At 45.1% G+C, this 26,602-nt stretch overlaps 1 protein-coding gene across 2 annotated transcripts in view; it reads left to right on the top strand.

Moving 5' to 3' along the window:
- The first annotated feature begins 870 nt into the window (after nt 1–870).
- Nucleotides 871–26,602, top strand: part of LOC138285807 (TLC domain-containing protein 1-like) — a 131,116-nt gene continuing 105,384 nt past the window's right edge. Inside the window, exons 1-2 of one of the 2 annotated variants that reach the window (XM_069226201.1) lie at nt 871–1,189; nt 6,653–6,735. In XM_069226201.1, coding sequence (XP_069082302.1) covers nt 6,684–6,735 — 52 coding nt within the window. In that variant the 5' untranslated portion in view covers nt 871–1,189; nt 6,653–6,683. Of the gene's footprint in view, nt 1,520–6,652; nt 6,736–26,602 lie in introns of both variants that reach the window. The other variant, XM_069226200.1, reaches the window with a different exon arrangement.

Genomic DNA, 26,602 nt, shown 5'->3' with positions numbered 1-26,602 from the left:
TAATTTTTATTTAGGCTGGCTTCCTTCCACATAAAAAAGACACAGGAACCTACAACATTATACCTCTCCTATACCATTTTTGTAAGTAAGGAACCTCGTGCTGCTGCTACCTGCAAGCCACCTGTCCTGTGTTTGCTTGTAATGATAATTTGCGAGTCAGCTGCCCACACTGTACTGTAATTTGTTAAATGGAAGCTTGCACTGTTGCTGCCCTGCTGTATCCAGTGCTTTAACTGAGCAGGTACTGTCCGGTACTGAGTCCTCATACATGTCAAAAGATCCGGTTCAGGCAGGAGACAACTTATTTTGAAGCAAAAAAAACAGCTTCATTTTGGCAGTCTCCCTCCTGAAATTGCCTCTGCTTCAATAAAGTCAGTGGGGCAAATACATCCTCCTAATTTTGCTTTAAAAATCTCCCACTTACCTCTTCTTAAATGTTGGCATGTATGGTTCCTGCACTTCTTATATTTCAAGGGAGGTGCCTGGGTTTGCAGCACTACTGCGATACAATTAATGGGAGAGCTCTGGCACTTCGCAGGAACACATTGGTACTCTGGTACAGTGAATACCTACAGTTCTGTATTTACATTTAAAGAACTGTCTGTGTGTGTTTCCATACTACTGCTATCTGCACTTCACCTGTTGGCCGCGGTATCTGATTACCAGCGGAAACGCTGAAGTACGTTGACTTCTACTTATTACAATAAATGATGAAATGTCGTTGTGATTTCGGTAGGCGTGGGTGGCACAATGTTTTAGTTCCGCGGTGAGGCCAACCCACCCTCTCACGATTAAAACCTGCTCGGAGATCCGAAGGCGTGGCTGAAAAGGGTTTGGCAGACCAAAAAACATTTTTTGTGTGTGCAACCACAATAACTTCTATGAGTGGGAGGAACGAGTCGGCTGCCAAAGAAGATCAATTCTAGAAGTGGGCAGAGACTTGTACTGCAGCCCGGAGAGCGAGCAGCAACCGCCTCACAACAGCGCGAGACGCGGCAACGGGCGGGTGCGCCCATCCCAGCGCCATCCCAGCGCCCCTCGAGTTCCGAGCAACAGACTCGAACGCACCAGCCCCGGTCCTACAGCGGCAAGAGGGCCCTCGGGCCCCAGCGGGGCCCTAAGTGGGGCAGACATAGTAGGTGGAGTGCCCTAGGAGCCGAGGGAAGAGACCTGCGGGTTGACCCTGCAGGTGAGGTTTGAGTGAGGGGCCTAGAGCAGGGTCCTAGGAGCGAGCGGTCAGGGGTCCCGAGTGGGAGTTCAGGGCCCTGAGTGAAGGGCTCACAGTAGTGTCCTATTTGAGCGGAACCTCGGGCTGGGACTAGAGCAACATGTCTCTCTCTCAGTCCCCCACGTTGTTGGTGCTGGGTTCTGCTGTGACTTTCCTACTCGTCGGCAGGCTCCTTCGTGCAATTCCGATGCCCAAATTGGTGGCGAAAGACCGGACCCGGACCTGGCGGTGGCGGAACCTCAGCGTGTCCATTGTGCACTCTCTGGTGATGGGTACCTCCGCAGTGCTTTGGTAAGAGTGGGGCGCACAGGGTGGGGTTACATGGGTGGTGCGTGGTGGTCGGAGGTAGTGCAACTTTCCAGGGGACAGGTTCGATAGGGTGCTGCTTTTTGGGCCCACAGAGGCAAGTGATATGTTGTTGCCTGGGATTCGGCCACAATGCTGGGCACTCGGGGTCCGCCGACCTACGTGCAACGGTAGAGGGGACCAGGGAGGTTAGGAGAATGGGGGTAAGTTTCTAAGGTAACTATGATGAGGCTAATTCAAGGGCGTTAACACGAAGGTAAAAATAAAGAGACCAGGGTCAAGGTTCGATGTGGATGAGGGGAAACTAGTTTCTCTCATTTGAAGGTTTTATGGGGCCCGGCTAAGCTTTAAGATGTAGTTGGTAGCTGACTCTCCTGTTGTAAGTGTAGTGGGTCAGAGTGCAAGGCTCAGTGTTTAAATTGCATACATATAGTGCTTACTATCCCTGATGAGGCGTTGGTAGTGGTGGTTTAGGGTATGAGGCGTCAGGGAGGTAGGACTTAAATGGGACCTCTACTTGGAAAGGATTATGGACAAATATTGAATATTTAGCCTCAGGAGAACACCTCTCTGGCAATGGCACCACAGTAGCACTGAAGCCCCAATGGTAGGCGGCCCATGGTGCTGCCTCTACTAGGGGTCTATGTTTAAGGGCCACCATGTTTGGAGTAATGGGATCAGAGGCCAAGCTACGATGGCCTGGGCTTGGGGGAACTCCATTGTGAGGGGATTGTGATAAAAGATAGAGGCACAGGTGCTGGGAATTCAGGGCCAGATGTACAAAGGATTTCTGCATTTGCAAATGGTCTGAATTGCAGAATCGAGCCATTAGCGAAAGCAAAAAAATTTTTTTTGCATGTACAGACCCCATTTTGTGATTCAGTAATTTATTACGGAATCCCAGAATGTTTTTGCGAGTTGCTGTTAGGAAGGGGCGTGCCAAGGGAATTCCTTCCTAATAGCGAGTTGCACTGGTATGTGTTGCCACCAGAATGCAATTGCAAAAAATTCGTAGATTACCACCAACTTCGAGTTGGTGGTAACCATTCTCAAACGGAGAAGGGGTCCCAAAGGGACCCCTTCCCCTTTGTGAATGGGGACCCAAAACATTTTTTAGAGCACTCTGAAAAAATGAAAAGAAAACTTTTCATTTTTATTTTTTTTGTAATGTATCCCATTTTGCTTTAAGGAAAACGGGCTGCATTTGAAAAAAACCTGCTATATTTAAAAAGCAGTGACAGACATGGTGGTCTGCTGTCCCCAGCAGGCCACCGTCCCTGTGAATGCGGCCATTTCCAATAAGGTTGCAAATTGCGACCTACCTCATGAATGTTGATGAGATAGGTCTTTGTGACCCCATGGGAATCGCTAACAGTGTGCTTAACAATGTTGTACATTTTGTTTTTGCGACTCGCAATTTGTGATTCCCAACCGGATTGCAAATTGCGAATCGCAAAACAAAAAATCGTACATCTGGTCGACAGTCGCTACCCTGAGATGCCCAATGTGAGTTATAGGTTGGGCCATTGGAATTATGAGATGCTGTGGCATTTTAGGATTAGTATGAATTTGCCACATAATCCATCATCTGCTGCATACTTTGCAGATTTTAACAAAAACATTTTTTCTAGCTCAAACAGATCAAAAGTTGCTAAAAACATTAACAAAAACATTTTTTCTAGCTCAAACAGATCAAAAGATACTAAAAACATTAACAAAAACATTTTTTTCGAGCTCAACCAGCTCAAAAGTTAATAAAAACATGGCAACCTGTGTTCCTGCGCAGTGGAAGGCCCTTCTCAAATGTTGACCTCTCTTCTGTTGGTTCCTTATTGCTGTATCACAGTATTACATTGTTAACTGGTACCAACAAAGTGAAATGTTCTCCCAGTGATACCATGTGTAAATATTACAAAATTAAGAAGAAATACTATCATAATATACGCCGCATTGTGCTGCATAATTTGCCTTTTCTTGCTGCATAATTTAGTCAGCCCTGCTGCATAATTTTGTCCTCTCTTGACACGTATTTCCAGTGGCCCCAGGTATAGGCAGACTCGAGAGCTGTACTGTGGTGAATGTGATGAGACCAGGTCCTCAGGCTCAGACCCCTTAAATACGAGTTGGTGACCTCAGTAATGATTCTTCTTGGCTTCAGTGGAGAGAGAGCCGTGAGCAGACTCTCAGATACTGTGACATGATGTAGGCAGTGTCAGTCCAAAGTCGTTGACATCAGGAACCTGTAGATCGGGCTCCTCCCTGGAGCACCTGGGCCTGGCCCCAGCCACCTGCTCCCCTAACCCCTGACCCAGATTCCACCGCTGTACTCCTATCGCTACCTGTGTAAACAGAACACGGAAAGAGTGAAAGGTGCAGGTTTCACATTACTAGAAGATTATTTCATTTCTTAGAGTAGCCATGGATACCAAGGCTAGAAAAGAGCCTCTGCATGCTTCGTTTACTCACTAGTGAACACGTACTTTCCACTGTTGAGAACACTTTTCTTGAGGAAGAATGCAACCTTCTCTTATCTGGTAATTTACGCTCTCTTAACCATAGACCAAGACTCCTTTTCAGAAGTCAGCGCTTGCTCCCATTCCAGTGCACACTTTGCTCACATGCAACTGAGCCCTTCTTTTAATGGAGGTTCACTCTACTTCATCAGGGTGCTTTAACTCTCCAATGAAGGCCACCTATGGCATAAATAGAGAGTTTATGATCCATATCAGTTGAGAGCTTGGCTTCTTGTTATGGATAGCAATCTTCGGTGCCAGCCAGCTCAGGTGTAAATATTTCCATAGCCACCAGCTACAGGATATTTTGCAATGTGGGCACCTCATTTTCACCTGACAATAAGGCCCATTTTGAGAGCATCTGCTGCATCCTGGTTTCCTCTTGTGGTCATCTGTGGCAGCCAAGTATGGCATCTCCCTGCAGTGCTCTTGATGTAGTAGAAACCTTGGTTGTTGTCAAGTATGGGGTAACCCTGTATTCCTCAGAACCTGGGCTCTATGTAATATACTACAAAGAAAGTTTTGTAAGATTCACTTTATATGTAAGAAGAAAACATGCATTTTTCTTCAATCATGAGTGAAAGTCAGTAAAAGCAATTGCTGACAAAAATATATAACAAAAATATACCAAACTGTTGATACTGTTCACAAACGTATTGAAAAAGGCGCTCCATGGTTACAGCAAAGTGCTTGTGCGGTGTGTAAACAAGTGTATGGGACACAAATAAAAAGGAAAATCTTCATAAGAGCTTCGTAGACAATTTTTTTACAGAAAAGGCTGGCCAAAAACAAAGTTTTTGGGAGTCTCTACAACTGGGACTTTCCACTGGTTCACAAAGCTGTTAGCCATACGTGATGTTTAGATACAGGCATTTGTTAGGATACTCAAACGGTTCCGACTATAGAGTCTCCACTGACCTGTTTTTGGATCAGGCTTTTCTGCATAACTATTGTTTGCAGAGCCATTATGAAGTTTTTCCTTTTTATTTGTGTACCATACACTTGGTTATACACTACACAAGCACTTTAGCCCTAACTACGGAGCACTTTTTCAACAATATTGTGAATAGTATTGTTACGAACGGTACAAGCAGAGGATAGCCAATTTTCTTAATGAGTTTTAACTAAGATACCTATACAGCCACAACAGATCTTTTCTTTCTGACACCCACTAGCTTCGCTTCTCCACTGTCCCTTCCCGTCGCTAGGTTACACACATTAACTGTCATGTACCTAAGAATCTATAAAGCACATCACAGTTAAAGGGACATCCCATGCTTAACACCACAACACATCCTGCTCCCAAAAATATCAGAAAAAATGACAAAATAAAATTCTAGAATATGACAATTTGGTAACGTCAATGAACAGTATACAAATCTAACAATAAAACATAAAATATACCCTGGTGTAAAGACGGAGTCTTTTCTTTATACATGAAGACTCTTTATTGTGGTTGTAACAACAAAAGCCTGCCGAGTCTAAAGTCCGTGTGCTGCGCGTCTCTCCTCCGACTCCAAATCCACCCCAACGAGTTCCAAACGTCCATCCAGGATTCCGAACGGAGGAGACACGCTAATGTACACTATGATGTAAATACAATAACGTGCGTAACTAAACATTACACCTGGCTACTAACACTTGTTTGACACTTTTTATAATCATCTTCTATACCAATTTACTTATTCTAGAAAACATATTAAACACAAACAACCAATTTATGTTCTCAATATTGCACAAATGTGAAATATTTTGTATACCAGTAGTATTGAGGACTCTCAGAAGTACTACACATCATCTTTAAGGTATGTGGGCTTCCTTCAGATGCGGACTTCCTTACCTGATAAATCTGTATCTGAATCAAGACTAGTTACCCTTCTTTTCTCCAAATCATTTTTTGTTTGCTGGCTTCCACCATTTTATGATTCCATTTACATTTGGCTAACATCGACATAATCCACATTTCCACATTTCCCCATTTTCCATTACCACTACGTTTCTCTTGAGCTTCTTTATCCAAAATGGTCCTATATATACAGCCACCACAACGGACCTTTTCTTCCTACCACCTACTCGCTTCGCTTCTCCACTGTCCCTTCCCGTCGCTAGGTTACAAGCATTAACTGCGATGTACTAAGAATCTTTAAAGCACATCAGAGTTAAAGGGACATCCCATGTTTGCACACCACAACAACTATCAATATTTTAGTATATGTTTGTTATAAATTTTTGCCATAAATTGCTTTTGCTGACTTTCAGTCTTCTGTGTGTGTTGCGTGAAAAAAGGATATGTTTTCTTCTTACATACAAAGTGATTCAGACAGAACCACCCATGTAGTATATTCCAGAAAACCTGGTGTCAGTCAGTTATGCATATATCTGCCCGCTATGTTGATACCTTTAATGGCTTACAGAGCGATGATGAGATGGTAAACAGTCTTTATTACATTCTTTGCCTTGTCACGTCCCATTAATTGCGCATATACTGCAAAGTCCTGGTCTCTTCCTGGCATAGGCTACTTGAGCCCATGGTTTATCTGCTTGACATAAATCCAAGTGTGTTTTTTTCTTCACTTCATCTTGTGCATGTTCTTTTTCTCCCCAGTGTGTTTCTGTATCCAGACATACTGACCGACATGTATGACTACTCACCCCAGCCAGCGTATCTACTTCTCTGTGCCTCTTTGGGTAAGTATTCATGTGCTAATTCTATATATTACAGACAGAGACATTGGAATTGTGTGATTCTGCGGCCACAGCAGTTTTCTGCATAATTATGAATCTATCACATTTGCCATATGTCGTACTGCATGCTGCATACATTTCAGATTTCACCAAAATAAGACTAATGCAAATAGATCAAAAGTCACTTTAAAAAAAGCACAACACGGGATGCTACGCGGTGGCAGAGCCTTTGCAAACATTAACGTCACCTATCAGATGATGATTCCTGTAGTAAAGTGTTAAACTGATGCTAAGGAGATGAAACATTAGAAAGTACTTAGACGTATTAAGACAGAACAGCAAAATAATACTGTCACAAAATGTGCCAAGTTATGCTGCATAATTTGCTTTAGTTGCATAATTCAGCCAACCATGCTACAGTATTTCGATCCCGCATTACCACATGATTCAAGTACATCTGATTTGAGACTAAAGAAGTGAAATTATGCAGCAGTGGATGACCAGTTATTCAACAAGGGTCACTGAATTATTCAGCAAAGACAAATTGTACAGCCTATCAAGCAACTCACGGCACGTGATGTGTTGCATTATGTAGCATTCCCTAGCTAATAAGTATTTTAACACGGAGTATTGATACAGAATGGACCCCAATGCCTTGGAAAACCCAGGTTTCCTGTGATATAAAACTACATATTTACCACATACTGAAATACTGTGTTACCAACAATAATGGGGTCATTCTAAGTCTGGCGGGCGGCGGAGGCCGCCCGCCAGACTTCCCCCCTCCAAAATACCGCTCCGCGGTCGCAAGACCGCTGAGGGTATTTTGGCTTTTGCACTGGGCTGGCGGGCGACCGCCAAAAGGCCGCCCGCCAGCCCAGTGCAAAAACCCTTCCCACGAGGACGCCGGCTCAGAATTGAGCCGGCGGAGTGGGAAGGTGAGACGGGTGCAGTTGCACCCGTCGCAAATTTCACTGTCTGCAATGCAGACAGTGAAATTCAAAGTGGGGCCCGCTTACAGGGGCCCCTGCAGTGCCCATGCCACTGGCATGGGCACTGCAGGGGCCCCCAGGGGCCCCACGACACCCCATACCGCCATCCTGTTCCTGGCGGGCGAACCGCCAGGAACAGGATGGCGGTATGGGGTGTCTGAATCCCCATGGCGGCGCAGCGAGCTGCGCCGCCATGGAGGATTCAGAAGGGCAGCGGAAAACCGGCGGGAGACCGCCGGTTTTCCTCTTCTGACCGCGGCTGAACCGCCGCGGTCAGAATGCCCTGCGGGGCACCGCCAGCCTGTTGGCGGTGCTCCCGCCGACCCTGGCCCCGGCGGTCTAGTACCGCCGGGGTCAGAATCACCCCCTAAATGTTTTTCACTGGTATATAGTCAAGGAACTAAATGATTAATACAGTCTTTTCGCCTCCCTAACTAAAACAGCTTGAGGGAAACATATACAATGCTGCAGTCAGAAGAATGTAAACCCACAGATGCAAACTTATAATAAATGTGGTGCCCTCTTTGTTATGCATCCCACTCCGCTCTAAAAACCTGTCACCTGAAACTAAGTACACTCCATTGAATTTCTGAAGGCAACCCTTTTAGACGAGATGCAGTCTTGCAGAAAAACATGTATTACACATTTTATTATGTAATTGTCTCACTGTGAACAACTTGACATTCAAGATAACCTGACTTTCTTCTAGAGACAAAGGGGGTTATTACAACTTTGGAGGAGGTGTTAATCCGTCCCAAAAGTGACGGATATACCACCAGCCGTATTACGAGTTCCATAGGATATAATGGACTCGTAATACGGCTGGTGGTATATCCGTCACTTTACCGTCACTTTTGGGACGGATTAACACCTCCTCCAAAGTTGTAATAACCCCCAAAATCTGTGGGACATATTCGGATTCTCGTGTTCCTTGAAAAAATGTTTCTTTGAGTAATCATGGATGAACATCAAGATTGGCACATTTCCTCGTCATTAGAATCCACTGCCTCCTGTCTCCTCTGTGACCCACTGCCCCAACTGCACATTGGGATTTGCTACATGTGCGTCACCATCTCCTGTTTATGAGCTTTAGTCACCTACCTTCTGGGAATCCTTCGGCTTATATTGTCTTACTCGACTTTTATCCAATACACCTTCCCATATTGATCCACTAGCATGATCGCATGTCTGCAGTGGTGTTAGACCATGGTGAGCCCTTTCGGTGGTGCCATAACAGCAGCCAAAGGCAGTCCAAAAGTGAAGCAAGCAGGAGGCATGAGCTGTGTTCTGAAAGTGAAAAAGAGCTCACGAATTGAGCCTTCTAGTTACAGGGTCGCCGGAATTCTCTGGCAGGGCAAGACGACATTACTCAGGTCTGAATTATGTGGAATTGACACAGCTATCATATGTAGAATTAATCGTGCCAACTGGCATTAGCTCATGCTGGTAAAGGAAATAATTGCAGCACATGTGTTGTATTGTCCTCGTGATATTGTCATATTCACCATGTGTAGGAAAGTACCATCTTGCCTGGCATGTTACCCCCATATTTCACTGTATATATGTTGTTTTAGTGTATGTGTCACTGGGACCCTGCCAGCCAGGGCCCCAGTGCTCATAGGTGTGCCCTGTATGTGTTCCCTGTGTGATGACTAACTGTCTCACTGAGGCTCTGCTAACCAGAACCTCAGTGGTTATGCTCTCTCTTTGCTTTCCAAATTGTCACTAACAGGCTAGTGACCAATTTCACCAATTCACATTTGCATACTGGAACACCCTTATAATTCCCTAGTATATGGTACTGAGGTACCCAGGGTATTGGGGTTCCAGGAGATCCCTATGGGCTGCAGCATTTCTTTTGCCACCCATAGGGAGCTCTGACAATTCTTACACAGGCCTGCCACTGCAGCCTGAGTGAAATAACGTCCACGTTATTTCACAGCATTTACCACTGCACTAAAGTAACTTATAAGTCACCTATATGTCTAACCTGTACCTGGTAAAGGTGGGGTGCTAAGTTACTTAGTGTGTGGGCACCCTGGCACTAGCCAAGGTGCCCCCACATCGTTCATGGCAAATTCCCCGGACATTGTGTGTGCGGGGACACTATTACACGCGTGCACTATACATAGGTCACTATGGTAACTCCGAACATGGCCATGTAACATGTCTAAGATCATGGAATTGTCATCCCAATGCCATTCTGGCATTGGGGAGACAATTCCATGATCCCCCGAGTCTCTAGCCCAGACCCGGGTACTGCCAAACTACCTTTCCTGGGGTTTCACTGCAGCTGCTGCCAATCCCTCAGACAGGTTTCTGCCCTCCTGGGGTCCAGCCAGGCTTGGCCCAGGAAGGCAGAACAAAGGACTTCCTCAGAGAGAGGGTGTTACACCCTCTCCCTTTGGAAAAAGGTGTCAGGGCTGGGGAGGAGTAGCCTCCCCCAGCCTCTGGAAATGCTTTGATGGGCACAGATTGTGCCCATCTCTGCATAAGCCAGTCTACACCGGTTCAGGGATCCCCCAGGCCTGCTCTGGCGCGAAACTGGACAAAGGAAAGGGGAGTGACCACTCCCCTGACCTGCACCTCCCAGGGGAGGTGCCCAGAGCTCCTCCAGTGTTCACCAGACCTCTGCCATCTTGGAAACAGAGGTGCTGCTGGCACACTGGACTGCTCTGAGTGGCCAGTGCCAGCAGGTGACGTCAGAGACTCCTTCTGATAGGCTCTTACCTGTGTTGCTAGCCTATCCTCCTTCCTAGGTAGCCAAACCTCCTTTTCTGGCTATTTAGGGTCTCTGCTTTGGGGAATTCTTTAGATAACGATTGAAGAGCTCATCAGAGTTCCTCTGCATCTCTCTCTTCACCTTCTGCCAAGGAATCGACCGCTGACTGCTCAGGATGCCTGCAAAACCACAACAAAGTAGCAAAGACGACTACTGCAATCTTGTATCGCTGATCCTGCCGCCTTCTCGACTGTTTTCCTGGTGGTGCATGCTGTGGGGGTAGTCTGCCTCCTCTCTGCACTAGAAGCTCAGAAGAAATCTCCCGTGGGTCGACGGAATCTTCCCCCTGCAACCGCAGGCAACAAAAGACTGCATCACCGGTTCTCTGGGTCCCCTCTCAGCACGACGAGCATGGTCCCTGGAACTCAGCAACTCTGTCCAAGTGACTCCCACAGTCCAGTGACTCTTCAGTCCAAGTTTGGTGGAGGTAAGTCCTTGCCTCCCCACGCTAGACTGCATTGCTGGGTACTGCGTGATTTGCAGCTGCTCCGGCTCCTGTGCACTCTTCTAGGATTTCCTTTGTGCACAGCCAAGCCTGGGTCCCAGACACTCTAACCTGCAGTGCACAACCTCCTGAGTTGTCCTCCGGCGTCGTGGGAGCTTCTTTTGTGACTTCGGGTGAGCTCCGGTTCACTCCTCTTCGTAGTGCCTGTTCCGGTACTTCTGCAGGTGCTGCCTGCTTCTGTGAGGGCTCCCTGACGTGCTGGACGCCCCCTCTGTCTCCTCATCCAAGTGGCGACATCCTGGTCCCTCCTGGGCCACAGCAGCATCCAAAAACCCTAACCGCGACCCTTGCAGCTAGCAAGGCTTGTTTGCGGTCTTTCTGCGTGGGAACACCTCTGCAAGCTTCTTCACGACGTGGGACATCCATCCTCCAAAGGGGAAGTTCCTAGTCCTCTTCGTTCTTGCAGAATCCACAGCTTCTTCCATCCGCCGGCAGCTTCTTTGCACCCTCAGCTGGCATTTCCTAAGCATCTGCCCAATCTCGACTTTGTCGCGACTCTTGGTCTTGGTCCCCTTGTTCCACAGGTACTCTCGTCCGGAAATCCACTTTGGTTGCATTGCTGGTGTTGTTCTTCCTTGCAGAATTCCCCTATCGCGACTTCTGTGCTCTCTGGGGAATATAGGTGCACTTTACACCTACTTTTCAGGGTCTTGGGGTGGGCTATTTTTCTAACCCTCACTGTTTTCTTACAGTCCCAGCGACCCTCTACAAACTCACATAGGTTTGGGGTCCATACGTTATTCGCATTCCACTTTTGGAGTATATGGTTTGTGTTGCCCCTACACCTATGTGCTCCTATTGCAATCTGTTGTAACTATACACTGCTTGCATTACTTCCTTTTGCTATTACTGCATATTTTTGGTATTGTGTACATATATCTTGTGTATATTTGCTATCCTCATACTGAGGGTACTCACTGAGATACTTTTGGCATATTGTCATAAAAATAAAGTACCTTTATTTTTAGTATATCTGTGTATTGTGTTTTCTTATGATATTGTGCATATGACACCAGTGGTATAGTAGGAGCTTTGCATGTCTCCTAGTTCAGCCTAAGCTGCTCAGCTATAGCTACCTTCTATCAGCCCAAGCTGCTAGAAACACCTCTTCTACACTAATAAGGGATAACTGGACCTGGTGCAGAGTGTAAGTACCCCTTGGTACCCACTACAAACCAGGCCAGCCTCCTACATCATGCTTACACCAATATAAAACAGATCCTTAACTTTTCTATGGCAAATATGTTTATTTAAAGAAAGAGCTCTATGTATATTCGGGTGATATCGTACAGAATTCAACAACAACAGCTATGACGGCACCAACCAGTGTCCTCACACATCCTCACCGCTACTCTGAATGCAATAGTTCGAATAAAATATATGCAAAGTTGCACTCAGCAAAACACAAGTCTACATATACTTACTCTTTTCAAAAATATGGTTTACAGAGCTTTCAACCGGAGACCAACGTCTGTCTTTGTTCCATGGAAACACACATTTCCTTGTTCTTAAGAAGGCACAGCCCATTAGCATAGATAGTTGTATCACACTCAAAACAACATTGTTATGCGATTGTCTCTGTAGGAGGCACTTTTAGGCTCACCAGATGTCTAAAGACATCTTCGTAATCCTGACGGCACTGCTAAGAAAACCGCTGCTTGAGAGCATCATGATTTAATATGATTGAATTCAACTGTGAATGAAACAATGTACACGCTTTAAAATAACATTTAAAAAAGTGTAGTGACACTTATCCAATATTTTGTGTATTCACGTAAGCAGGAAAATGGATATACAAGTCTTATTTTGTATTCTCATGTCTTTGATCTATTAGATCAGTGGTTCCCAAACTTTTTCGATCCCCGGCTCCTTTGACCTATTGGCCGTGTTGGCCACGGCTCCCCATTATGTTACTTTTTTTTGGCGGGTGGGGGAACGTAATCCCAGCCTGTACCTGTACCTACACTATTTACAGTTTGTCTTCTTTATTCTCTCCTTCTGGTTGCTGAAAACCATTTATTGGAAACTATTTTTGTTCTTTGGTCATAGGGATATTATTAATGGTACTTTGGCGCCCTCCGCTGGTCACAATAATTAATGCAGGGGTTTTTGTTTCCAATACCATGATGAAAAGCTGCCGATTCAAAGCACCTCCGAGTGGTTTCCAGACTGTGTGCGGCGCCCCTGGCTAGTTTTGAGGGCGCACCAGGGAGCCGCGGCGCACAGTTTAGGAACCACTGTATTAGATGCTCAGAGCAAACTTCCTGCTGAAATATTTGAGTAACACTTCCTATTTTAAAGTATGAATCACTCTGTATAGTATGTACATTGGTTGCCTCCTAATGGTGTTTTACTCTACAAAAAACACAAATGCTGCTCACGAACCCATCATAACAGGGATATTACGGAAAGCAAAACCACCTCTAATTCCAACAGTTTAGAAAGCCTGAGAGAGATCTTCGGCTCTTTAAGGTATGATGGTCAGCTGTACTAATATACTGGTTGCCAAAATACAGTTGCAAATTGGGCAACAAACATTTGCACACGGTAAATTATTTTACACACTGACTAATGCACTTATAGTCCAGTCGGCAAAGTAATGATTTGGAAGGGGTCTTAGAATGACACGCCTAATGACTAATCATTAGGCAAGGTCCCAAATTACGACTCTCTGTGATTGACTGCCTGAACAGTGAGGGTTTGCAAGGAACAGAAGGGCACCATCCCTATGAATGTTTTTAAAAAAGGATTGTTTTTAAAGCAGCGCAAGAGGGTGCTTAAAAAGAATCCATTTTTTAAAACGTCAGAGCGAGTTGGCAGTGGTCCTGTGAAAGACAGCCTACTCCCCATAAGGCTGCCACCATGATTCACAAAATGGAAGACGTCCAAAGGATACCCTGCCCAACTTGGGAGTTGGTAACTTTTCAATGGTTTGTGACCATTATGGTTGCAGCCAATTCATATAGGTACAGTTTTGGAATTTGGAAGGAATGCTCATATAACACCCCTTACGAACTGCAACCTGGTATCCATTTCTAAATCCGTTTAACTATTCTGAAAAAGTTTCAGAAGCATTAAATGGGGCTAGGACATTCCAAAAATGATCGAAGTGGTCACAGAACCCCCCCTGATTTAGGTAATCGATGGGGGGGGAGCCATTACTTTTAAAAACATTCGTACATCTCGGATGTAGTGTAGATATTAACAGGTCAAAGATAGGCAGATTAAATTCAGCTCAGAACCACACAATGAAAGTTCTTGTCAGACAAGCTTATTTCCGGAGTGGTCTCAACTATTTTTTCTTCTGTCAGAAACCTTTTGCAGGTTTGAAACGATACAGTGACTTAATGGCTCAATTTGACTAGCTAAACATTTCACTAAAAAATGTCAACAGTAAATGTAACTCGATATTACTGCTCATCTCAGAGTATATCCTTTCAGTATCTTGACCCGTTTATCACAATAGAGTGGTTATTTGAATGTGTTTCTTCTTTTTTCTTCTTCTTTATTTTTCAATGCTGTCTATTGGTACAGAAAAGTCCCCTGAATGGTGATGAACGTGTACCCCGGCCCGGAGTGCCCCACCTACAATGTAATCTTGATAATGTGGTACCAGTTTTTGGTCCTGGCTGAACCTGGATCTTGTTCTATGGCATGACCTAAGCCTGTAGTCCGGATTGCAGTGATGTCAGACCAAGAGGGGTACTCAAGTCTGCTGCCCTGACAGTGGTAAAGGGTTACTGCTCTGACCAAGAGTTACGTAGCATGAACGCAGTGGTGGCAGCATATCGTTTCTGTAATAGTAATCAGAGTGAATAGGCTTTTTTTACTGGGGCACTGGAGGGGGCCTATTGGCAAACTTATGTAACGTTTAGCTGCTGCATATTTAACTTGCCATTGGTCTTAATCACATTAGTAAGTAGCTTTGTGCATCACATGTGTGTTGTAATGTGTGTGTTCCTGTGTATAGTATAGTACATGGAGGTCAGTTGGTTCCATGTTGGAAACGCAAGGCTTTGAAAAGGCTTGTGGAAGTGGACAAGCCATTCCAGATTGGTTTGTAGATTGCTTGAATTCCTGATAGCTGGGTGGGACACACACACTGGAGGAAGGGGAAGCCAGGCTCCCGTGTGCAGGGGTGTGGAATTTAATAAAATATTTACTTGTCCGTGGGACAGGTTGCTTCTTTAATCTAGTTGTCCTGTTAAAAAAGTCTACATGTCCCTTTGTTGCCTTGTACTGCTACAACACATTTTAACAGCAATCTCATTATATAAGAGCTCTGAAAATAGCCTCTCTGATTATGCCAGGGCTAATACTACAGTACGGCTTGAATACTAGTAACTTGAAGCCCTACCATAGCAATTTCATTATTTTGCCACCTTTCAGCAGATCTATATACTGGGGCTGGAGCAGGCAATATGTTATTGAGTCTGCATGAACCTACTAACTTCCATGTTTTAAGGATTTTCACCAGCTCTTCTCTAATCTTTTCCCATACTGAGAAATGCTGGAAATTTACTCCTGACAAGGGCAGAAGTAGAGGTTCTTCCACGGTTGGGAAAAAGGTGATTGGAGGGAAAGTGAACTTGTAAACACTCAACAAGCTTTCGTATGAGCAAAGCTATACATGCATAATTGCGTGTGCTAAAATACAGTTCACACACACTTTCTAAGAGTACTTCTGTAAATTCTTGAAAATTAATTAAAGCCCTAACGCAAAGGCATATACCAGGGGCACACTTTTGTGACTTTCTTGAAGAATTGGACCCCTACTTAGGTCTGGCGTTAACCAAGACATTTTGTTTTTATAACAATTACATTTCTCTCTCTATCGACTGACTTTACGGTGAGTGATAGCATTCTGCACTTCCTCAGGGAGCACAGTGGCACACAAAGTAGTTTTGTTTAGTGCCAGGAACTAGTGTGGCAATGTGTGCTTTTTGAGAACAAGTTTTTTTTCGCTTTTTGTCAATGTTTGTTACAATGGTGAGGGTCTGGCAGCTCCCACAGCATTAAAGTGTTACAAAAGCCATGTCAAAACAAGACACACATTTACAAAACCAAAAGACTGACCACCAATGTCGGATCGGTTGGCTTTGCCAATGCATATTTATTTTCATGTGTCCCATAATCTTGTTGAAAACGGTTACACTGATTTTCCATTATGAATATTTTTTGGAAATAATAGCATGCATCAACACATTTTACTAAATGATGCTTCAAAGAAATAGCACCTAAAATGTCACTGTAATTTAGAAAAACATTTTCTTTACTACTTGCATTTTGTTTCTGAACATTTCATTTTGAAAGCAAATAATCATCAATCTTGCTTACAAGCTTCTGCAAACATTTGCTTCTAATCAGAGAGCATTCTGGGAGCATTATACATAGCCTCATATTGTTAAACCTTTTAAACATGTGTACACATTTTTTTACCAGAACCACTGTCAGTAGTGCAGTGTGACCTTACGCGTTTATTTACAGCTCTCACCTTAATAATAAAGACTTTGCATTAATGAATCTAAATTCAATTTCAAACAGCATTAACATGTGGACACAAACGTTACCTTAACCGCAGATAGTTCTCTTCCCTGTAAACTGGCAAACAAAGGGTTTGTGCTGCTGGGGGTTGGGCCTTCTTGTTCCAAGGACAAAATAAAGATGACAACTTTTTGTCCTTGACCCCAAACAATATGTGTTGGGCTCTAGGAATTCCACACCCCTGCCTGTGCACTTCAAGCTCACTGGACAGTGGGGCCTGGGCATATTGTCAAAGAGATGATGGAGTTTATAAGGGACGCACGCAGAGACAGGGAATCATAAAGAGCAGAGCTGTGCCCTTTATAACCTTTCCTTAGGCATAGATCATTGAGGCTGAAATTCAAGTGTGATCCTTCTGTCAATCTCTTGGCATGTGTTATAGGGTTATCAAGATGGGGATCGCTGTTGCTGGCACAGGCTGCTCCCTGGACAGAGCGCAGAGGAGTGGGCACATCAAAGGAGGCAACACCATTATCATGAACTTGAAGGGCTTAGAAACTAAATCACATCTGTCTCCATAAACGGACTATAAAAAGGGGAGCTTGAGTCTCCCAAATTGTCAAACTGTAGCTGTACATCAGCGTGTAGAAGCTCAGCATGACTTCTGCATGTTATGACTAGGACTGGGGACCAAGGTCTGTTAGGCTCCTTGGTGGGTGAGGCGACATCACATAGGAGAATCAAAACCACTTATTTGCCCTGGAGCACCAGCATCTGCTTGTTTGCCAAGACCAGTGGATCCCGTGAGGGGAAGGAGAGTGGCTGGAGGAAGCGAGGTCCAGTGGAATATTGTCAAGTGGATACTCATTGAGAAGTGTGCGATTCACAGTTCAGACAGGACCACTGCACTGATTGGACAGTCCGCCTGTATAACGCTGAAGTCAGCAATCCCAGGACCGTCACCACGACTAAGTACTGTCTCTTTGGTGCATCACTGTGACCACAAAGGTCTGTAACCCTTTGTGGTGCTGTGACTGGAAAAGAAAGGGCTGTTGCTCTGTGTGCCATTGTTTGCAAATCCTTTCAATTTGTATTTTTATATAAATACTACTTTTTCCATGAAAGTGAGTATCTGACTTGGCATTCATTCAATGGGGTTGCTGAGTGGATTTTGAGCCTTATGCCTATGTAAACTTTGCACATACCTCCTCCTGGGAAGCTTTGGACTGCTTGACACTGCTAGACCCACGGTACTGGTGAGAGTCAAGTCCTGAAGGGGTAGTACTTGGGCCATTTACTCAGGATCCATAGTCAAGCCTTTGAACAACAGGTTGGGCCCTGTAGCTTCTGTTTGCCCCATGATTGTCTGAAAGGGGTTCCAAACTATCAGTTAAGTGGTTGATCATATTTAGGGAGTGGCTATGAAAATGTTATTTTGTATCATTTTTAAATATAAGTTTAAAATTCGTTGTTGACGTCATTCCGCTTGTGTTCTTGATGTGAGTTGCATAAATTAACTTTTTTCTGTTCTGTTTTGACATTGATATATGAGGCTCAAACTATATAGTGACTATGACAGTGTAGGATATGTTCTTAACAAAGGTAATAAAACTCATATCTCTCACCTCTATGAGGGTCTTAGCATATTTTGGTGCTTAAAGCAATTCACACGTACACACTGATAAGCAAATTAAAGTAACTAGCGATCCACATTGAAAGTAGGAAGGTAGTAACTTATAGTACCTCGGTCATTTTAGGCGTTCCAATTCTTTATAACACCAAGAGCATATTTCTCATCTCCTGTGTGTGTAACTGGTAGTGTAACTACTGCAAAGTGACAAATAACTAGCGTTGAGGTCTGTAAAGAGAACCCCAGTTTAGGGAAAATGTGACTTACATAGAAATGTCATCATTTACAGACCTGTCCCATTTAATTTCATGTCGGGTCCTTCGTTTTACATTCAAATAATAGTAAAACTGAAGAATACTGTGATGATTCTTTTGCTCCTTAGTTGGATCACAATTTTAGCCATTCCTTCAGTGAAAGAACTTAATATGCTTTCTCATCACAAGAGGCATATTGTGTCTATCTGTAAAATCTACTAAACCAGGAAAGCAGACATATAATATGTGCACAACTTCTGTTTTCTCATGCACTTCGAGTATTTCTTTCAAAAACTACACAAAACATGCACAGGTTTCAGACCAATTGGGCTTTTGTGTAAAAATCTAGACTTATGTGATAATGTGTGTGTCACTGCCATTTGTGATGCTTCACTAGAAATGCACGCCCATGCAAACTACTCATAAGTTACCGATGCAACACAGTGTCAGATTACTCCTGAGAAAGGCTAAGCAAAGTATACACTCATACAAAATGCTCACTGGTTACTGGTGCCATTCAACACTTGAAATGGAAAAATACAGAAGTGCATAGGTGAGGAAAAAATCGGGAAACTGCAAACTGCATGTAGGTCAATAATCAGAAATTTTGTAAGGCTAGGGTAGCATAATAACAACACTATACACTCACTTATGATCACAGGTTCTGATTCACATTTAGATTCTTCACATATTCCCCAGGTGCGAAGCTGGATCTGAAAATTTTCAGGCACTGCTGTGGCATACTGCAAGGTGGTGCTCTGCAGCTCAGTGTTGACTTCATTCCACCTCAGAAGTGACAGCAAGGCTGTGTGTTAACGCCACCCCATGTGATCAGTTCCTTTTTTTCTGTGCCTTCATGCACAGTTCTGGAGCTCTGTTCCCTTTCATCGGTTGACTAATTAGTTCACCAGTTTGTCCAGCATACAAGAGAACAATGTCCCCACTGAACATGGCAGGTTCCAAATTGTGTAATGATTGTCGGAAACAGATATTGGCAACAGACCCACATGAGGTCTCACTTTGGGGCTAGGGCTCAGGGCATGACTCTGACACGTATGAAGAATGTGCCCTTATACACCCAAAGGCGATCTGAGGCTGGGAAGCCTAGCTGTACGTCATTGAACAAGGAAAGAAGTCTTGGACATTGTGTTAGTCTCACTCCATGTCAAGGTTGAAGAGTTGTTCTTGAGGCCACTCTACGGACAGGTCTTTTTTGCGATCAAGGTCGTTCTGTAAATCGGAAAAGGAATGCAAGAAGTCAATGCAGGATTCTACCCCATCCCTCTACCCTCTGTCCAAAGAGAAGTCAAGAGGGTGTCAATGTGCCAACCCTTCTCACTTCTGATCCCTGGTCACTGAGCCGATTCCATATCCTAGAATTCCCTCGGCCATTGGTGAGGTTGCAGCAAGTAGAAGCCTTCACGGAGGCCCTGCTGCATATTTTTTTACATTCTTCCAGTTCCCTCTGGCTGGCTCACCTTACGGCCCAGTGGATCCACAGGGGCCTCCAGTCGGGTTACTGCCAGCACGTCCTCCCTCTGCACTCTCTAAGCACCTCAAACCTACCTCGGCCCCCCCCGACTCCAGTATTGAAGTGCGCTCTAGCTCCAAGATCCACTTCAGTTTGCTCTTTACCAACGCCAATCCCGACATTGCTGGAGGTTGAGCCCCTGCCCACTCCAGTGTCCGACCTAAAACCGAATCTGCTTCAGCCCCAACTATTGTCATATTATAATCGGTCTGATGATGATGGAGCTGACTGTGATGATGTGACATTTACACCTACTTGCAAGAAGTGAGCTGACTGAGATGATGTTGACATTTACATCTACTTGTAAGAGGTCAGTGAGTTGGATACCGCCCCGGACGTAGGGTTGGTAAACTCCATTGGACCGTCTATGAAAGATAGTGCATTGCCTGCTGTGGTGATTAGGCATGCTGCTGAAGTCCTGGACCTGCAGCTACCCTCAGTGGAAGTGAAAACCAATTGAAATCGGAACCAATGTACTGGCTAAAGTTTTACACCTTGGGCTTGCTTCATTTGAGCCCTTGCTCCCATTTAATGAAGCTTTGACTGACAAACTTCTGGGTACCTGACAAAGCCCTGCTTTTGCCAGATAGTAAACAAACAGGGGTCCAGATGTCATAGGCCAGCACCAGGCGACCCGGACTTCCTTACTCAACACCCGACTCCTGAGAGTTTGGTGGTTCAAGATTCCACCAGTACGATTAGACTAAATGCACATCTCATGACCACTGTGGACAGGGAGTTAAAAAGGATTGAGGCGCTCAGAAAACAGATAATCTCCCCTATCAACTTGGTGTTGTGTTCAGTCATTGTGGGCTGCTTATTTGCAAAAATCCTTTGGGAGATGGCTGGGAGATCTTGCAGCTGCTCTCAGAAGGGCTCCAGGCCTCTGGCACATTCAAATGTCATCTGAGCTTGCTGGACACAACTGACTTCTTGAGGATGTGATGGGTGCTAGTGTGGTGCTCCACCATAGTTTGTGGATGCGATCCATTGGCTTTACTGGTTACATGCAGGTGACCCTAATGGGAAAGCTTATTGACGGGTCCCGCCTTGTTGGCAAAATAAAGTGATTGTGCCATCAAACGTTCTAAGTTAAGCAGTGCCATAGCAGTTCATTGGGCCTCTCGAGTCCTTCCCAGCAATTTCTCCAGCAGTATTGACCCTTTTGAGGCTTTCCAGATGGCTAGCGTAGAGGCGTGGCAAATCCCACCACCACCGCAGTAGTCACCCCATCCTTTTTGTTGCCATGACCAGGGATCCAGCAGATATGCACAGGTCACCAGGGACAACACTCCACTCAGTCAAGCTCTCAACCCCACTTGAATCCTTCCCATGTGGCATCCGCCTCCAAGCCACTTTAGCTTGCCCTTAGTGGTACACACCTGCCCTGAGGGAGGCAGTGTCAGACATTTTACTTCAGGGTGGCAGACCATCATATGCAACAGATAGTCCTTCCTGATTGTCTCACAGGTGCTTGCCATACAGTTTGTTTCTGACTCACCTCAATTTCATCGACATCAGAGCGACTTTGAGAGGAGTACCTTTCCATCTTGTGCAAGAGGTGCAGGCTCTATTGGCCAAGGGAGTCCTCGAGAGGGTGTCGGCTTCTGAAGCAGGGATGGGTTTTTACTCCCTCTACTTCCTGTGCTGAAGAAGGATGGGGATTGTTGATCTATTTTTAGATCTTCACCCTCTTAATGCTTACCTCCGGAAGGACAAATTGAAAACATTCACTTTGGTCCAAGTTTTGTCTGTCCTGTATCAATTCTAATGGATGCTTGCCCTGGACCTGAAGGATGAATATTTTCATGTGCCTGTCCTCCAGTCTCACAGATGCTACCTGCGGTTCTAGGTAGGCCTGGAGCATGCAGTGCCCCATAGGTGTTCACAAACCCCATAGGTGTTCACAAAAGTGATGGCGGTGGTTGTGCCATTCCCTCGAAGATGGGGTTACCAGTTTTCTCCTACCTTGACAACTGGGTGCTGAAGGCGGGCTCGCCAGTCTGTTGTGGACAGACGAAGGCAGACTCCTTTCATAGCCTAGGTTTTTTTCCCATTTGTTCTCGATTATATTTATTTTTAATTTAGAAGTATTTTTATTGATTTTGATTTTTAAAAAACACACAATGCATAACACAACTACCCCCTACCCACCACGGTTCCATACTGTCCTTGTAAGGAAAATGCAGAATGAAATTTGTTTTGTTGCTCCACTTTGTCCATATTGGAAATGCCCAGTATATCCTTATTCCCCACTAGGGATCCGTGAGATAGCCTGGGTTTTTGATCAGCGAGCCAAAGTCACACTTAATTGCTTTGCACAGACTCCCCTTTATTGGAGCCATTCAGGATGCAGTGCTGTTCCGGGTTTTTCTTCTGCTGCATTGAGTCCAGGATATTTGGTCTATGATCCTTGTGTTGGTGAAAACAACTCTTAGACATCTTGGTTTGTTGGCCTCATGATTCTGCTTCACCATGTGATATATGCAGGCTCTGCTATATAAACTGAAGTCTTAGCGAGCCAAACACCAAGGAAACCAGTGGATGTCATCCAGGTTTTACAGGAGACTGCAAAAGAACAGCAGTAATGACGTTTGACTGTAGTCTGACCAGTGACAGACCGCTCTCCCTTCCCCACCTGGAGTTGACCGTGATGACGGATGAGTCCTTGCTGGATTGGGGAAGTCACATGGGAAAGAAATAGACCATAGTTCTCTGATTTCTGGCAGACACCTGGCCCCACTCGAATCTATTGGAGTTATGAGCCATCTACTTGGTAATGAAGGCCTTCCTGCCATCCATCAGTGGAAGTCTAGTGCATGTTCTCACAGACAACACCACTGCCACATGGTACTGCAACAAGCAGGGCAGAGTGGGGTCCTGTGTGCTGTGCCAGGAGGCACTACGCCTCTGGAGTTGGCTGGAGCGTCTTAGGTTTTCTGTGATCATGAACCACTAGATGAGATCATCAAATGCCAGGGTGGAAGAGCTCAGCTGGCAGTGCCGGGCGCATCACAAATGGCAGCTACACCCCACGGTGGCACAGGGCATCGTCCAATAGTGAGGAAAACTCCAACTTTCTGCCACTCTCTCTCCTGCACTGGATTCTAAAGAATTTCAAGAACGAGTGTGCCCAAGACATCTTATTTGGCTCAGAACTGTGCTAGGAGTGTGTGGTAGTTGGAACTTCTGGGCATGAGCATTTGTCCTCCCATTAGGCAGCCACTGCAGAAAGAACTTATGTTGCAGCAGCAGAGTAGGGTCCCTCACCAAAACTGGCACAATGTACACCTCAATGCATGGAGAATGAGTGGCGGCAGTTGAGTGTGTTCGAGCTACTACTGGAGGTTGTGGATGTCACCCTCGTATCCAGGCATCCCTCTACAAAGTCCATCTACACCAGGTACCAGGGCAAGTTTATAGTATGGTGTGAAGCCCACAGCACAGACTCCTTAGAAGCCAAAGTTTCAGATGTGTTACTGTTTGTTTTGTCTCTAGCCCAGCAAGGCAATGCTTTGAGCACTATAAAATGAATGATATAAATGTATATAGTGCAGCAAGTTGCCCAAGGGCGTTAAGGCACTAAAAGCCAATCACGAGAATAACCCTGCTGATGGGCAGCTCACAAAATTACAAGGAAAAGAGGCAGGTCTAAAAGACCTTCCTAAAGGGCATATGCAACTTCATACTGGTCAGGTGGAGAAGGAAGGTATTCCAGAGCTTGGCTGCCGTGACCAAGAAAGCTCTGCATCCCCTCCTATTCGCACCTAAATTGTGTGCTGCCAATCAGAGAGGTCTGCTTGGGGAGTACCATGGAAACACTGATTTGATTCCCCAAGGGCTAGCACTGTAGAGTGCTCTGTGAACAATACACATTGCTTTGAATGTGACTCGCTTTTGTACAGGAGGTCCTTTAGAGACAGACATGCATTTGGGATGCCTAGTGCAGGCCTGGCCACTGCATTTTGCACCAATTGCAATTTGGCAAGGGTTGCCTAATTGATATCCAAATAGCGTGCGTTTATCAATCCTGGATGAGATTAGTGCTTAGGCCACCTGTTTCAGTGCATGTGAAGGGATAAATGGAAAGTTCTTCCGCAAGGTTCTAATAACCCAGGAACAGGTCACCTGAGAGCGTTTGACCCGAAGATCCAAGGGCAGGTCCCTGTCCAGAATGACTCTGAAAGGGTTATTTGTTTGTCCTTAGGCCTTTTTAGATTCACTGGATCAACTGTTCTTGTTTTAAACCGCCTATTGTGAGCCTTTTCTTCTAGGCCTAAAGCATGTTCAATCATAGGCTACTTGTGAGCCAACAATGAGAGCGTAATCTGCTCCTTACATTCCTCATTCACTACATTCTTGCCCATGCACAGCTTTTTGCTGCACCTAGTGTCTCTCAAAACTGAGTTTCTCATTGCAGTCACTTCAGTATGTTGGGTAAGTGAGCGCTAGGCTTTCTCTATACAGTCTTCCTACACCATCTTTTTCTTAGACAAGTTGGTGAGGAGAACCGACGCGGCATTTTTGCTAGAAGTCATGACTCCATTTCACGTTGGAGAGTCTATCACCCCCCAACATACTTTGCTCTGCCTCACCCTCAAAAGAGGAGGAGAGACTTCTACATTAGTTGCAGCAAAGACCATTAGGAGGATGATCAGTTGTGGGGTTTTCTGAGTCATAAAAGGTAAGGCAGGGCAGAAAAGTACTCTGACACGCTGGAAAGTCCTCTGCATTAAGGTCTGCTACACACTTGCCAAGAAACAGCCTCCTGAAGGACTGACCAAGGCTGTTACTACTACTTTGGCACGCAAAGTGCCTGTTCTGGACATCTATCAGTCAGAAATGTGGATGTCTGTGCACACACTCACAAGCCACTACTGCCTAGACAGCTAGATGAGACTGGAAGTGTATTTTGGTTCTGGTCATAGGCCACTCCACAGACCCTCAACTTTGATATCTATTCTAAAGGTGAGGAATCCACAGTTAGAATATCTATCAGCAAACAAAGTTACTCACCGCGGGGAACGCTGTTTCTGGTGGAAAATTTAACTGCAGATTCCTCAACACCCTCCCACCTTCCCATCCTGTAGAGTGGCCACTTTTTAACATCTAAAATGATCCTAAGTTAGAGATCTTCATACTGGTACCTCTGATTCTGTTATGCTCTGTGTCCGAGTAAGGAGTCCACAAAGAAACTGACATTGCAGCGGATGTGTGACGATTATATGCATCTCTGCTCTGTCACTTCCGGGGTGGAAGTAAGTTAATGTGGAGTAATATGACGCCACCTAGTGGCGCACAGGAGCACTGCTTGAACATTTTTAGACCCAGTATGGTGCCTGCAGATTATCCTAAAGGCAAAGAATCTGTGATTAGGTGGATTATCCATCAGAAAGAGCATTACCAAAGGGTGAGTAACTTGTTTGGCAGTTCCCAAAACATTATTTCTTATGGTTGAATACATAGCAACATCCCATAAGTTATCATCTCCACAGTATTTAAATATTGGGTGCTAGTTCCCATTGGTCACACTGCTGTTTGCATGCACACATCCAAAGTCCATTTTGTAATTGTCTGTAATAAAAAAAGAGCCATAGCAGAGGAGATGGTATGAACGTTTCTTTGCTGATGGATACATCTACCTGTGGATTCCTCACCTTTTGAATACCCCCATGCGCCAGAATTTGGTGGAATTTTTTCTCTCTCACTCTCATTGTCGACAAGGATGTCACAATAACATGGCTCCTCACGCGGCTCCATCTGACATCAGATCCATAAGAAGTCTTCGTTGAGGTCAGTTTTCTTTTTTCATGCCTTCAACACGTAACGGTTTTTCCTACCTCTCCGTGTTGGTTACACTGTTTTGGGGGGAATCGAGGTTTTGTTGTCTCGATTGTCGATAATGTCTCTACTTAAAAAGTCAGGTTTCAAACCTTGTCGGGAATGGAGAGGCCAGGTGTTGGTTACAGATCTGCATGAAGATTGTTACTGGTGCCTCATGATGTCGGGGGCTGTGCTTCGTGTGTCAGAGTATGAATCCTAAGGCTGTGAAGGAGAGAGAAGTTATTCTTGCCCAAGGCGAAGAAGAATAAACATAGCCATCGTAAATCCAGCACTCGGGCGGAGTCACCATCTGATCGGTCTTCGAGGTCGCATAAGAAGAGACATCATCATGATCCTTCTCCCTTGGAGGTTTCCCGTCGCATATAGGCATGCTCCATTCCTACCCTTTATGCGGACAGCCCAATGCCCCTGGCCTTCGGCGCTAAGGAAGATGACTCCTTCGCAGATTGACACTCAGCAGGAATTTTTTGTGCCAGCGGCGACGATACTGACGTCGGAAAGGTCACAACCAACATTGTGTCATTCAACTCCAGCTCAAAGGGATTCTGCATCTAAGTTACTGGCATCGACACGGTCTTTGCCGGTGCCGCAACCAACGTCACTGACACCGGTATATTTTTCGACTCAGCTGCTGGAGTCCGGGTTGAGGTCTCGTAGAAAGGGTTTGAGGCTTCTAGAGAAGCAACAATATTTAGACTGTCATCAGGACCTGGACCTGGAAGAGGGTGAAGTTCGTATACCATCTCAGGAATTTCCACCTCTATGTGGCAAGTGGTCTAGATACTTTAACAGAGTGGGACTTATTAACTCCAGGGGCCATACCTCCCCCTGAGGTAACATCTTAATAT

This window comes from Pleurodeles waltl, chromosome 3_1 (assembly GCF_031143425.1).
Source record: "Pleurodeles waltl isolate 20211129_DDA chromosome 3_1, aPleWal1.hap1.20221129, whole genome shotgun sequence".
NCBI lineage: Eukaryota > Metazoa > Chordata > Amphibia > Caudata > Salamandridae > Pleurodeles > Pleurodeles waltl.
This window is presented reverse-complemented; position numbering and strand designations above follow the sequence as displayed.